Consider the following 14528-nt stretch of genomic DNA (forward strand, 5'->3'; position numbering starts at 1 on the left):
TAAGTATAGACTAGAAGCAGTGGAACCATAGTTACATAATTTGAATAACGGAGAATGAGATTTAGCTGTGTAATGTATTTTGTCACTCAATAAAATGCCACGATATAATTCATATTTTACTCTGGCAGACCAAACTAAAAACAATGTGACATTTAAATGGCACTTCTCTTTTTATCCAGTGAATGTTGCTTAGGACATATCATAGATTTATTTGTTTTAGCTATAGGCCTACCCCAGCCCATACAAGAGCTCCTCTGTCATTTCCTGTACTGATCTTTGGCTGAAAAGCATTGGTGAGAAGTGTTGGCAAGGGTGCTGGAGAATCAGGGGGAATATATTTGAGAAAGATGTAGGCTACTTTTAGTCAAACCAAAATATACTTTACAGCTCAAAGAAAGACGGCAGTGTGTGTGCATGGACTTTTACTAGAAAAATAACTTGGCAAATATTATGGTTGGTTAAAACACACTGTCTTTTATAGTGACTCAGTGTTTTAATCCTGTTGGGTCCCATCCGATAAATGCTCCATAACAAGAAGGAATGGGAAGCAAACGGCTTCCCATTCCAATTCATAAGATAACTTGCTATACATGATCATCAACTCGTTTCTAGGTCTATTTGTCTCTATTTGAGCTTTTTTCTGTTGTAATAACCAACATCTGAACGTCTCTGTTGTGTCAATATAGCATGTGGTGCTGTAGATTCAGGTACTAAGCTGCTTATTAGTGATAATACCCAACGACTTTAAAAGATAAAACCTCGCTAATGACACACTTGCATTTACTACTGAAGTGTTCCTCACCATCCAACATACGTTAAGCTCAGTAGGCTATCTTCTTTTCTAGTTCTGCTCAAAAGAGATGAAGTAACAGCTGATGTCCCTGACCAACCAGATTGGCTCCTGAGGCAACGACCTGTTGTCTGTGGGTGTCTAGAAATGATCATCAATTGTGACGTTCTCACGGCGTTGTGTAACGCTATTTCCGGTGTCTTACGTCCTACGAACTGCTTACCAAAGATCCCACTCCCTGGAGACAGAGAGCGAAAATAATACTGCGAGAACCATACGAACCTTACAAAAATAACGAGAGGAGAATAAAATATATTTTCTTCACGAAAATTGGAAAAGGCAATATCTGAAACATGGCCCATGTCCCGCCCTCTGCGTAGAGATAAAGAAGCCTGAGATTCAGGCTGCTCTAGTGTAGTATTCACACTCACTCTTATCAGGTTTAGTGGGCTGAAAGGGAGTTATAAACTCGGCCTGAATGTGGGAGTAGTTAGATTAGAAGCCGACCTGATAGTAGTTAGGTTGTCCTCATTCTTATCAATGCTTTCAGCAGTCAATAATAACACACACTTTGAAGACTCGATGTTTCTGTTTTGCGTGAAAGCCTTATTGCGTTGTTTGTTTTGCTAAACAGAACAAAGCTAATAAAACGACATACACAGGAGGGCAGCAATTATAAATAGTTGAAATAATAGTTAATTTATTTACGCTTTGATTTGGCCTTTATAATGATTTCATGCTTTGCTGAATTTGATTTAGACTATGTTATAATTCGCAATAAGTTTGGTTTTTATAATTATTATTAAGATACCTTCTTTTTTTTCCCGATGGGGCGTTGAGCTTCTTCCATTCTCCTCTTAGTTATCTATCCCCCCCCCCCCCCGTGCGTCCGGCCTCAGAACTTGAGCTTTGCTCAAACTTACAGGAAAGGGGTTGAGAGCTAATACTGAATTTTAGCTACCGAGACGGGACTCTGACCTGGTGACCAACGCACACCTGCGTACCCCAAGTCTGTCACAGAGCATGCAGGGCCCCTACTGCCCGGGCCCCCAGCAGCATGGACAGGTACTCGGGCTCCCCTAGCTGGAAGATGCTGGCCTCGCCGCTCCCAGTGGCCCTTGTTGCCCATCAAGTAGAACATCAGTGGGGGATGATCCTTAACATTAACTGTTGCAATGGTGAGCTTGGGTTTATTGCCTCGGTACTAGCATTAATCGCTTATGGCAACGAATTGTATTTGTTTCCTCAAACGCGGTCTAGTCCATTTTTCTTTCCCATTTTAGCCCTTACTTATATTACAAGTACAATGAAGCACAAATTAAATTGATTATGGTAAATATCTACAGTACTAGCAGCATTGGTTTTAACATTCGAGCATTAAAGTTTAAACTGATCTTGTCTCATGTGAATAGTGAAAACCGGCCTCAGGTGGTTTCTTCTCAGTTTCACAGTAGTCATTCTGGTTCCACTCTACAAGGAAGTGAGAAGTGAGGGGTGAGGGGTCAGAACAGGTGTGTCTACGTTTGCAGCAGGGATTTTGTCTAGTCTGCGTTTGACCAGCTGTTCAGAACAGTAACCATTTCTTGACAAGCTCGAATGGAAGGCGTGGTGCCGCAGACAGGTTTATGAACAAGAATAGACATCAGCAGGTTTGTGTAGGTGTACGTTAGTCATCCATGCAAATCTTTTTTTTGCATATTTTGGCATATTCTCCAACGCATAACTTCTGCAGTAGGCCATGAGTCCAGTCATGGGATCCCTAATCGGCAAGCCCTCTGCTGCTGCTGCAAAGTTACTGTAAAGCAAAATTAAACTTTGCCTACTTGTTGATGCTGTTTATTAATCTTTTCATTTTTTTTATTAAGTATAGACTAGAAGCAGTGGAACCATAGTTACATAATTTGGATAACGGAGAGAATGAGATTTAGCTGAGTAATGTATTTTGTCACTCAATAAAAAGCTTAATAAAATGCCACGATATAATTCATATTTTACTCTGGCAGACCAAACTAAAGACAATGTGACATTTAAATGGCACTTCTCTTTTTATCCAATGAATGTTGCTCAGGACATATCATATTTTTTGCTGAAAGTTGAAAACATTGTTAACCTTGATTTTGATAGTTTGGCTCTATATTAAACACATTGTAATTCATTGTTTCCAGTCTTTAAGCTCTGTTAAATTGTCAACCATTTTGTCCACAAGGATTTTTCTCTGTCAACACATTGTAAACCGTCGTGTCCACAGGGTTCATGCTCTGTTAATCCCATTGTAAACCATCGTATGTACAGGGTTTATGTTGTTAAACCAACGGTAGACCATCTGCTCAATAGGGTTTCATGGTCTTGTAGACTGTCGTTCTTAGAGTCTCTTTCTCAGGAAATATACCACAGACTTCATGTCTACTCATGAAGGAATGTGGTATTCCGTGCACCAACGTTCACGGCAGTTTAGCTAATCGTAAATAGAATCATGACAGACACACGCCAAGATTAAAATCCATGTAAACAACCAAATCTCCTCTCAGGGCAAGCTAGGGTCAGGTTTATTCACCATCCATGTTTCCAGGGTAGGCCAGCAGAGCGGTCAAGGCTTTCAAATATGTTTTTCTGAATGAGCCAATGACAAAACGACTGACAGAAGTTGTTATTAATACCTATACCCCAGCCCATACAAGAGCTCCTCTGTCATTTCCTGTACTGATCTTTGGCTGAAAAGCATTGGTGAGAAGTGTTGGCAAGGGTGCTGGAGAATCAGGGGGAATATATTTGAGAAAGATGTAGGCTACTTTTAGTCAAACCAAAATATACTTTACAGCTCAAAGAAAGACAAAGCAGTGTGTGCATGGACTTTTACTAGAAAAATAACTTGGCAAATATTATGGTTGGTTAAAACACACTGTCTTTTATAGTGACTCAGTGTTTTGATCCTGTTGGGTCCCATCCGATTAATGCTCTATAACAAGAAGGAATGGGAAGCAAACTGCTTCCCATTCCAATTCATAAGATAACTTGTTATACATGATCATCAACTCGTTTCTAGGTCTATTTGTCTGTATTTGAGCTTTTTTCTGTTGTAATTACCAACATCTGAACGTCTCTGTTGTGTCAATATAGCATGTGGTGCTGTAGATTCAGGTACTGAGCTGCTTATTAGTGATAATACCCAACGACTTTAAAAAGATAAGACCTCGCTAATTACACACTTGCATTTACTACTGCAGTGTTCCTCACAATCCAACATACGTTAAGCTCAGTAGGCTATCTTCTTTTCTAGTTCTGCTCAAAAGAGATGAAGTAACAGCTGATGTCCAACCAGATTGACTGAGTCCTGAGGCAACTACCTGTTGTCTGTGGGTGTCAAGAAATGATCATCAACTGTGGCGTTCTCACGGCGTTGTGTAACGCTGTTTCTGGTGTCTTACTTCCTACGAACTGCTTACGAAAGATCCCACTCCCTGGAGACAGAGAGCGAAAATAATACTGCAAGAACCATACGAACCTGATGAAAATAACGAGAGGAGAATAAAACATATATTTTTTCACGAAAATCTGAAAAAGCAATATCTGAAACATCTGAAACATGGCCCATCATGCCCCGCCCTCTGCCCAATAACGCTCATTTGAACACACCGTTCTAGTCGTTGCGTAGAGAGATAAAGAAGCCTGAGATTCAGGCTGCTCTAGTGTAGTATTCATACTCACTCTTATCAGGTTTAGTGGGCTGAAAGGGAGTTAAACTCGGCCTGCATGTGGGAGTAGTTAGATTAGAAGCCGAGCTGATAGTAGTTAGGTTGTCCTCATTCTTGTCAATGCTGTCAGCAGTCAATAATAACCTTTAACACACACTTTGAAGACTCGATGTTTCTGTTTTGCGTGAAAGCGTTATTGTGTCGTTTGTTTTGCTAAACAGAATAAGGGTAATAAAACGACGTACAAGAGGGCAGCAATAATAAATAGTTGAAATAATAGTTCGACGCTTCGATTTGCCCTTTATAATGAGTTCATGCTTTGCTGAATTTGATTTAGACTATGTTATAATTCGCAATAAGTTTGTTTTTTATAATTACAAGATACCTTCTTTTTTTTCCAATGGGGCGTTGAGCTTCTTCCATTCTCCTCTTATTTATCTATTTAGCGCCCCCGTGCGTCCGGACTCAGAACTGCAGCTTTGCTCAAACTTACAGGAAAGGGGTTGAGAGCGAATACTGCATTTTAGCTACCGTTACGGGACAGTTCGCGATCAGCGCAAATAAACTGTTACTCGTGCTGCTCACACGATACATCTTTCAAAACACTACTTATCTCCAACCTCTCCTTTAAGGATACGTCACGGTTAATATTTGAATGACTTCCGCTCTGGATCTTGTGAGAGTGTGTCATGATACAAACCATCAGCACGATCATCGTTACATTGATCGCTGTCTATACCTATTGTACCTTTCTGTACGAGCCGGGAGTAGCCCTCAGGTCAGTTCTCCCCTGCGTTTCATGTGGTTGATGAGGTGTCTGGTTCGAAGGTATGTTAGGTTAAACGCAACTAGACCTAGAAACTAGAAAAGAGGCCAGGTCGTGGAATAGCTTTCTTTGTCCACGTTGTTATTTGGTCACTGTGAGGTTCTTCCTGCTACCTGTCGGATTGAAATCTTATCAATGGTTAAAACGTTAAAATACAGAATATTTCCGGACAATTTTCACTATTCTACAGGTAGACTAAACTTCTTAGCCCACAACATGTTGTTATGCTACGGGTAGTTGGCCCATTGGTAATAGACAGCAGTGGGCGTAGCCGTTGTTTCCAAAACACTGTCATTTTATTTTGCAGAGCGCTGCAGATAATTTGACCTAAATGTTCAAAATATGGGTCTGTGTAGTTAAAACAGTCTTGTGTTTTATTCTCAAGTTAATATCCTATTTGCATACAATCATTCTAGTTTATGAATATTTAGAAAAAAAAGAAACAATCAAGATATCGAAGTAGTTCATTTATTAATTTTGTTCATTGTCGGTAGGATGTCCTCATCCCGGTACCGCAACGTCGTGTGGGAGTCTCCAGAGTTGGTAGCCTACCTGCACCCGCGACCCTGGACCCCTGGCTCTGTTATCCTGGAGCAGAGGGCCACTGGGAGCGGCGAGGCCAGCATCTTCCAGCTAGGGGAGCCCGAGTACCTGTCCATGCTGCTGGGGGCCCGGGCAGTAGGGGCCCTGCTCTGTGACAGACTTGGGGTACGCAGGTGTGCGTTGGTCACCAGGCCACAGACCAACACACCAGCACAGGTAAAGAACTCCTTTTAACCTCATCTGGTCTACTCAATGGTTTGCTCATTCATTTTTGTACTATTGGTTTGTTTATTAGCTTCTTCTTTTTTTTACTGTCATCGCTTCTCTGTCCATTCTGTCACTTAATTCTTCTTTTAAGTTAGAAAACTATCCAGAATAAAATAAATCAGGAGGGAGAAAGAGTACATTCAAATGAAATTGCCCAATTAAGTTGCAATGAATATATGCATGTTTGGGTCCACAGATTCGTATCCTTCCACTGCACGGCCTTGATGCTGAGTGGCGCCCCCATCTGGCCGCGAAGGAGGAGTACTGCCCCTTTGACCCTGGCTACTGCACCTCCAAGAGTGGCCCCCGCTGGAGTGACGCCCATCTGGCTGACATCCAAGAAAAGGTCCGGACTGGGCTGCCCTCTCCAGACGCCCCCGCAGACCTCACCTTCCTGGGTGAGGACCCTGGCCACCCAGGACTGTTTTCCCGCATTGTGCGTGGCGAGGAGCCCCAGTGGCGTGTGTGGGAGGACCGTGGCCACGTGGCCTTCCTCACCCCCTTCCCCAACGCCCCCGGGCTCACCGTGGTCGTTCCGCGGCGGCCGCTGACCTCCGATATCTTCCGGTTGGAAAGGGGGGATTACGAGGCCCTGGCGTTGGCAACCCGGCAGGTAGCCGCGCTCATAGGGGAGGGGCTTGAAGCCAAGGGCGTGGGGCTTATCTTTGAGGGCTTCGAGATCGACTACGCTCACGCCAAGCTGATTCCGCTGCTGTCGTCTCTGTCGGCATTTGGGGAGGGCGATACCCCGTCGGAGCCGCGCCCGGCCCAGTTCCATTCCACGTACCCCGGGTTCGTGACCTCTGAGGACGGGCCCGAGGCGAGCCTGGAGAGTTTGAAAGAGATCCACAACCAAATCACTCAACTTTAACCTCAGCCCCCTCAACAGCTAGAGAACTATTGTGTGCACATGCTCTATGGAAGTGCCGGACTATAGAATTGCTGGGAAAGGATGGTTGCTGGGATCCGGCGGTTCGTGCTGTGAATACCTTTTGATTATGATTGTGAACAATGCATTTAAAACCAGGGAGGAAAAAGATGATACACATCTTGATTCTGAGGAGCTTGTGTACCAATTGTGTACCAATTGTCAAAAACATGTACGCCTTGTATCTGCTACATACATGTGATAGATTATATTATACAATATGAGTATTGTACAGAATAATTTTGTACTGCTCTCATAATATTTATTTTGTATCAGACAATGTATTTCAATTTTCTTCTAGATATCCAATGTAAAATTTCATTTCATTGTATTTCATTGCTATATGTGCCATTAAATGTAAGTAAGCAAAACGTTATTTTTAAACTACATTGAAGAAATGGCAAATTAATTGTATTCATATTTACTACACTTCTATATATAGTTGCATAAAAACTGTATTCTGAATTACAACAAACAATATAAGTCTGTAACCATCGATCATTTCGGTATTCTAGGGTTGATGATTTTAGTTGCATTTGTGCATTGGCTAAGGGTTGGCTAATTTCTGAATTTTAAACTAATTCAAATCAAATTGTATTCATACAATTTTCTTTTAAAATGGCAATGATACAAAAAACTCCACACAAGCAAAACCATACATTAATAAGGGAAGAAAACACAATAACCAAAAATGCGTTAGATTAGAATCAAAGAGACACACAATTGGTGGTAGAATTAGAGCAATGTACCCATTTCGTTTTTTTGCCAAGCTAGTGTAATATTCGCTCTATCATATGCGTCCAGCTCCCCTTCCGTTCAGACAAATTTCCACAAGATCTGGTCCGGGTCAGGCCAATCACCGCCATTATCTTATATGGGGCGGGCTTGATACAATAACTTTACAGAGGAGTGCCCTATGGGATTGCAGTTGAGGCATTTTCATAAACAACTAAGATGTCGAATCTTGTGGCCCTGATGTGCCACAAGATTCGTTGCTCGGATCGGTTGGTAGGTCAATCCAATTCCGTAAATAGGCATTTTCATCTGCGCCCCTTAATAACTCTTAATAACTGAGAGGTTCCAGACTTCTGAGAAAGATAAGACAGCTGAACTAAAAAAGTATGTTTTAAGATATGATGATGCTGTTTATAAAGATATTGAAGGCTTATGCTGTATGTTTTACTTAATTAATTGCACTTGTGCAAAAGTTCGCTACTGGGGGTTAATAAAGAACATCACTTTTGTGATCTCATTATTTTATAGAAGGTGCAATGTCCTATTATTACCCTGCTACTAATTGGCCCTCTAACCATAACCGTTAATTGGCATGAGTAATTATTGGCTAAGCTGTTCATTACCATCGTTCAAACAAGCTATAGCCTGGGGCTGAACCTCATTCAAAGTTTCAGCCTCAGGCATTTCTGGGACTGATACAAAACGCAACAGAACTCTTGGGGGAGGAGTTAGGAGGAGGGGTTTGGGCACCATAGCTACATCTTCAATGGGAGACAGAATGAACATGTTCAAATGGCAGAATGAACATGTTCATTCTGAAGAGGACAGGGAAGAGGATGCCCTGTGGACAGGGATGGACTGGCCCAAAAATTTGGCCCGGGACTTTGGGATGGAGAGGCCTTTTATGAGACCGCAGGAATAGCGCGCGTAGAATTTTGCCCCGGTGTAAAATAATAAAAATGAGTCCTTATCCGTGGATATGTGCATTGCAACTGCATGTCAATGTTGGGATGTGCATGTGTTTAGAATATTGTGAAGATCACTGGGAAATATTTTATAAGCAATCTTGTCCATGTACAAAATATTAGAAATTGCATGTGCCTAGAAAGGTAAATCAAGGCTGAAAATGATCTAAATAGTGCAAGATAGAATTATTTTAGTGGAAAAAAATTGTCATTGACACATACACAGGGTTTGGGAGATGGGGGCGGGCCGGGGTTTGTTGTCCGTTGCTGTGGTTACCAGTGTTGAAGTGTTCCAATGGTTTATTAGCGGTGGTATCTAATAAATCGCTCTCTAATCAATACTTCATTCACTGCCTCTTCCGTGGGCATTACAATATTATGAATAGTTTCTCCGACGTCTCTGGTAGGGCCTACTTCCATAATTAGTTTAAGTCATTATTATATTGCCAAACATGCTCGCTAGTGCACCTGTCATAGCTATGCTGCTGTGTCCTGTTCCCGCCTCACCATTGGTCTCGCTGACAGGGGCGTCGCCGTCAACCTTGGCTTTTCCACGGAAATGGTCGGTTAATTTAGCACATTTGGCTGCGTCTTGCTCTAACACTTTTTTCCTTTTCAACCTCAACTTCTGAGTGCCACCCAATTCATTTTCCTCTCCACCACCTTTTTGACATTTTCGTATTTCGGTGTAACTTCAGTGAGATCAACGAGAAGTAAGTGACCCGGCCGTGTGTCAGGCTGAGCCAATCAGAAATAAGTTGGGAGGGGCCGTTCGGCCGCTCGCTTTGGCCGCTCGCTTTTCCCCCATACACTGTGGGGGTGCTCCCCCCTCTAAATTGACAGCAATACATCGGCCCAGTTTCACCGTCAGGCAAGAGCTCCGTTTCGCGCTGTAAGCAAATATCCGGCCGCAGGCCGTCCCAAATCATGGCTTACTTAACTTTTTCATATTTTTTTTACATCTTTTACAACAAAAAATATAATATAAATATGTAATAAAAAAAAATATAATAATAATAATAATAAAAAAAATCTAAAAGAATTACGGCCGGCCGGCTCGGCCTGAAATCGACCGGCCGTTCGGGAAATCTCCCGAACCTCCCGATGGCCAGTCCGCCCCTGCCTGTGGACACCAAAAAGGTCCTCCCTTTGGTGCAAATCTCCCTGCCCCGTTATTGTTCAGACAGGGGAATGAACAAGTGGAATTTATAGGAAGTGTATTCCGTGTCGGGTTGATTCTAATAAAGGAAACAGATTCCAAAGGAAGTCGATCTGGGATGAAGTCTACAATACGGGAGGGTATCCCCGAGAAATGGATCCCAGGCGAAATAGAGCCCAGAGGAAGTTCATCACGGAGGAAGTGGACCCCAGAGCTAGTGAATGGTAGGCTCAGTGGATACCAGAGGAAGGCAAGGCAAGGCAACTTTATTTATATAGCACTTTTCATACACAAGGCAGACTCAAAGTGCTTCACATATAAACATTGTCATACAATAAAATAAAATAATAGATATTTAGCTGAAGGAAGGAAGTGGATCCAAAGGTGGTCCCTCAGACCTTGACATCGTGTGGTGTCTGCGCGGCTGCCCGCCGCCGGCAGCACCAGCCGCCGCCGCCGCCGCCGTTGTCCTTCATGTCCATCAGGCTAGTCGAAAGAATTGTGTGTTTGGTCAGTAGTTCAGTTGGTTGGTCACATATGTTGGTTTGCTGTTCAAGTTTGGTTTGTTGCATTTTGTTTGAGTATTTCCAACATGGTAAAGATGGTTTGTTGTTCCCAGTATTTGTTTTGTCTGTCTGGGTAAGTTTCCTCCGTTCTGGCTCGGTCGGTCCTTGTGATTTTGGTACTGGTTTTCTGTCCAAACCATATAATCGCACATTTTCTAATCTTCCATACGGTACACTAATCCCTTAACAGATTTCATGATACTTACTTTATTCTAATAAATAACTTTATCCCTTATCATGTGTGGATCCCGATCTTTGCTCTGACCCGAGCCTCGTCTTAATGCAGCCAAGGAGATGGAAGAGCGTTATGAATAATTATTAGATGATTGTGTTGTACAATGAAAGACAGTAAAGATTCAATATGAATGGCAAAATAAGGATGGGATTTTATTTGAACGATAAAATATGTGTTGGGCAAATTATAGAGAGGCTGAGATTATAGATTTCATATTCAAAAGGCGAAGGGGTGAAAAAATGTAAGAAATATATTTAAGAAATATAGGCCTACTCAAAGCCCAAATCATTGATATCATACCCTATCCAATAATAAAGAAATTTGAATTTGAATGGTAACAATGCCGTTAAATCCTCGTCCTCGTTTTGAACGTCTCACTCATGGCCGATCAGTGTTCTTTCTGATTAGCTCTTAATTGAGATCACCTGTCACGCACCCCTTTATTAAAGCTGAAAACAATGGGTTTGGTTTACTTTTCGCATCGGCCTGTGTCAATCGAGGTTGAGTTTAGTGAGGGTTGAAAGTTTTCGATTTTTGTGGGCATTTGACTGAACAGCCCAGACAAATATTGCTACCAACATGGCACTTCGAAACAGACCACCGCAGTGAGTAAAAGTTATTTTCCTGTATTAATTGTTGACGTTTTTGGGCTGTCTCCTCAGACACAAGCCATCAGTATCCCTGCTCTTTGCACCTTGACATGCATGTCGCCGCTGTTTGTTAACCTAGCTTTGCTGATTTGTATCTTGTGATGTGTGTGTGTTTTTCTTAACAGGTGTTAGATGACTGACAAGATCTATGGGGGGGGGGGGCCCAAAGGGGCCCCCCCATACCAACTTAGTCTTCAAAGGAATCTAGTGCCATGGGACTCCAGTGTCTTCAAAACATCCTCGGAATACATGTGTATGAATGGTCCACCGAAGGGTTGATCTGGAAGCCACCACGGCCCACGCAGTAATCTGCTGCGTGGGCCGTAGTGGCTTCCAGAGCCATCTTTCGGTCTTGGTCAGGATTTGTTACAGTTGCCCTTCAATGTAGCAGGCTACGGGTTTCTGAAAAAGCCTGCTTTACGTAGCATTGGAGTACAAATATTGTGCAAAATGCTCATGGAATTGCACTAGCACTAGTAACCTGTAGATTAGCTTAGTTTAACGTCATTCCGTGCTGTCTCTGTCAAATGTGTGGCTTACTTTAAGTCCACAAGGCCCTCTGGTAAACCATGTTGGAACACCCCTGGACAAGGTGATTAGTCACTGGGTGTGTGCTAAAGTTTTGTTCCATTTTTCACTAGTTGGTTAAGGTTTGGTAGAATTGTTTGGATGCTAGCGACGTGATGGCGTATGTACAAGAGCCTACCGTGGCCAGGCCACACTTGCGACGGCCATGAGGCCTAGTGTGAGTGCAACCTTGATTGCATTTGTATACTGTTTACCATTGGATGTTTATGCAAGTTGGCTTAATTCATCAGCAGTAAAGCTGCATTTGACTATTCCAGGGTCGTTTTGTACAGGCTTTCAATTGACCATGTTGACTAGTTTGTGGGATTTTTATTTATTTTTTTACCCTTGCTTACAATCCAACGGTTGTGACCACTTATGCAACTGGGCTGTGAACCTTGCAATTCTAGTTGCATATTTGTACACGCAAGCTTGTCCATTTCTATCGCAATCATTAACACTAGCTTCAGCATTTCCTTGTAGGCCATTAGCTGACTTGTGTATTGGAGCGATGATTTGGGTATTTTAAGATGCTTGAAAACCTAAATAAAGCAAAATGCGTGTCTGGTGTGCAAGAGCCAATTTGTTGGCTTGCAGTAGTCGAGGAGTTGCCGTAGGTCGTAAGCCATCTGGAGGTTGTGGCAATGGAGGCTTGTGGTAGATCTGCCATCCAAGAAAGGTTAATTCTTCTGAAGCATGATTAATAGTTTAGTAAATTGAATCTATTCATATAGAACTATAAAATCCAAGACTGCAGCCAGTAACGTGGATCGCAATATGTGGAAAGTATTAGTCTTCATTTGCAACAACAGAATAATTAACATGACTAACTGGGTTTCTTCCATTTTCTAACTAGGGGGACTTGACTGGTGAGTCTACTGGATTAATCAGTAGCGGTACTTTGCCCAACAGATTTGATGGCATGACTACAGGGTGACAAAGACAATTATTCCCTGCCTATCAAAAGAGACTTCTAAAACATATCTGCTAGAACAGTTCCTATACTTTTTGTATAATTTGGTCATGCTGCAAATTTACTTTTTGTAGTTGCTCCATATTTAGTTCTTTGACAGCCTCACCTGCTAGAAAAGTCTATTCAAATCGGCTAAATATAATGAACTAAATTAATAGCCATGAAATGTTGTCACTCATACTAATGGCAAATACCCTTTCAGTTGGTGGTTCAACACTGATGTCTCTCTAGGCTTGAGGGAGAGCTCACAAGTAAATTACACGAATGTCCTGGAGCAATTGGGAATACACTTTTATTTAGTCTACCTGACCAGGGACATCTTTGAACTATAGGTCACCTAACCCAAACTTTTCACTCTTGTTAGGTTGTCCTTTTCTCTTGTTTTAACCCGAAAGGGCTGAAATATCAAAATCTGCACCATTCCTGGTGCCAAAAGGACCGAACCGGGGGTATGTACCGTTATCACGCAACTGATAATCACTACGATAATTCTATGCGTCTTGTTTTTCCTTATTACTTGACAAAAGATGGTGTCCAAGATATAAGCCTATTTGTATGTCTGTGCAATTCAGGTATTCTGTTTGGATAATGTGCAAAACTTGTGGCTTTACTAATAAAAAAAATGAACAAATGTATTTTTCTTAATGTGGTTAAACTATTTAAAGATTTGTATGCAAAATATTTCTGCTCAATTTGTGGTCAATGAAACTCTTGATAAAACACAACTATGGGTTAAAGGTATTTGCATTGGGCATCTTTTGATATTTTTAGAATCTAGTTCCATTGCCGTTAGAAATGGTGTCTCCCAGTACTGCAAAGTGCTTCCACAAGTTTAAAAAAGAATGGGCAGAAAAGGAACTGCCAACTAAATCTATTTAACATGGGTAGAAAGTTTCCATGGAAGCTCTTGGCTGCTGGTTCTCAACACAGCTCCACTGTTAGCCTGTGACCTTGCGTTTAACTTTTTTCGACTTTTGGTGACTTTCACAAAAGAAATGAACTGGTTAATACAATAAACAAGACATTTCATGGTACCATTTTGAACTGTTAATGGATATTGCATTAAATACGTAATTTTCCAACGTAGCACAGACGGGTAAAAAATAGCGATTCCCATGTTGGAGTTTATTTGTAAGCAACTTTATTGGAGCTCCAGCAGTTGTCTTGTTGAGCAACAACATCGTTAACTCTTCTGTTACGAAGCTGTTCCGTTTTTGTCAAAACCTACAAAACGTAGTTATCTTTGCCATACAGCTACACAGCCTGCCACACCATAGGTACACAAAATGGGGTTTCAATATTTCAGTTAACTTCTGTAAGTCCAGATATTGCCTGGTGTTTGTAGGCTACGGGAGGGAGTCAATTTACTGTAACAGTGGAGTTAAAAAGTTAGTGTAATATTTTGCTCATGGGCGGTGTCATTTAAATTCTGGCTCTTTTCAGGCATATAAAGACTGGGACCAGAAAATAATTATTTTCTCTCCATTGACACCCATTCATATTTTTCGATCTCATAGGTCCCATGAGCTCTACCGGAAGGGGGTTGACTCCGCCACTCTATGGAGAGAAAGTAATTATTTTCTGGTCCCAGTCTTTATATGCCCTGGATTACACATATGTTGTTTTTGGATT

General features: G+C 41.8%; 1 protein-coding gene and 1 long non-coding RNA gene across 3 annotated transcripts; both read left to right on the forward strand.

Annotated features, from left to right (window-relative positions):
- The first annotated feature begins 4937 nt into the window (after positions 1–4937).
- LOC132454232 (uncharacterized) lies at positions 4938–7544 on the forward strand. 2 transcript variants are annotated; one of them, XM_060047467.1, is made up of 3 exons: positions 4938–5310; positions 5803–6067; positions 6315–7544. In XM_060047467.1, the coding sequence occupies exons 1-3, from the start codon at positions 5138–5140 to the stop codon at positions 6987–6989; spliced, it is 1113 nt and encodes a 370-aa protein (XP_059903450.1). In that variant the 5' UTR covers positions 4938–5137; the 3' UTR covers positions 6990–7544. The 2 variants fall into 2 exon arrangements, with proteins under 2 accessions (XP_059903450.1, XP_059903451.1); XM_060047468.1 differs by having other exon boundaries at positions 4939–5260.
- Positions 7545–10474: 2930 nt separating this feature from the next.
- Positions 10475–11037, forward strand: LOC132453685 (uncharacterized). Its single transcript, XR_009524775.1, has 2 exons — positions 10475–10745; positions 10817–11037. It is a non-coding gene; the product is annotated as an uncharacterized LOC132453685 (long non-coding RNA).
- The last annotated feature ends 3491 nt before the right edge of the window (positions 11038–14528 follow it).

Source organism: Gadus macrocephalus, chromosome 3 (genome assembly GCF_031168955.1).
Source record: "Gadus macrocephalus chromosome 3, ASM3116895v1".
Taxonomy (NCBI): Eukaryota; Metazoa; Chordata; class Actinopteri; order Gadiformes; family Gadidae; genus Gadus; species Gadus macrocephalus.

Coding starts and splice junctions, on each gene's coding strand:
- LOC132454232 (XM_060047467.1), top strand. CDS start 5,138: ATGACTTCCGCTCTGGATCTTGTGAGAGTGTGTCATGATACAAACCAT. Junction 5,311..5,802: donor ATGAGGTGTCTGGTTCGAAG/GTATGTTAGGTT, acceptor CATTGTCGGTAG/GATGTCCTCATCCCGGTACC. Junction 6,068..6,314: donor AGACCAACACACCAGCACAG/GTAAAGAACTCC, acceptor TTGGGTCCACAG/ATTCGTATCCTTCCACTGCA.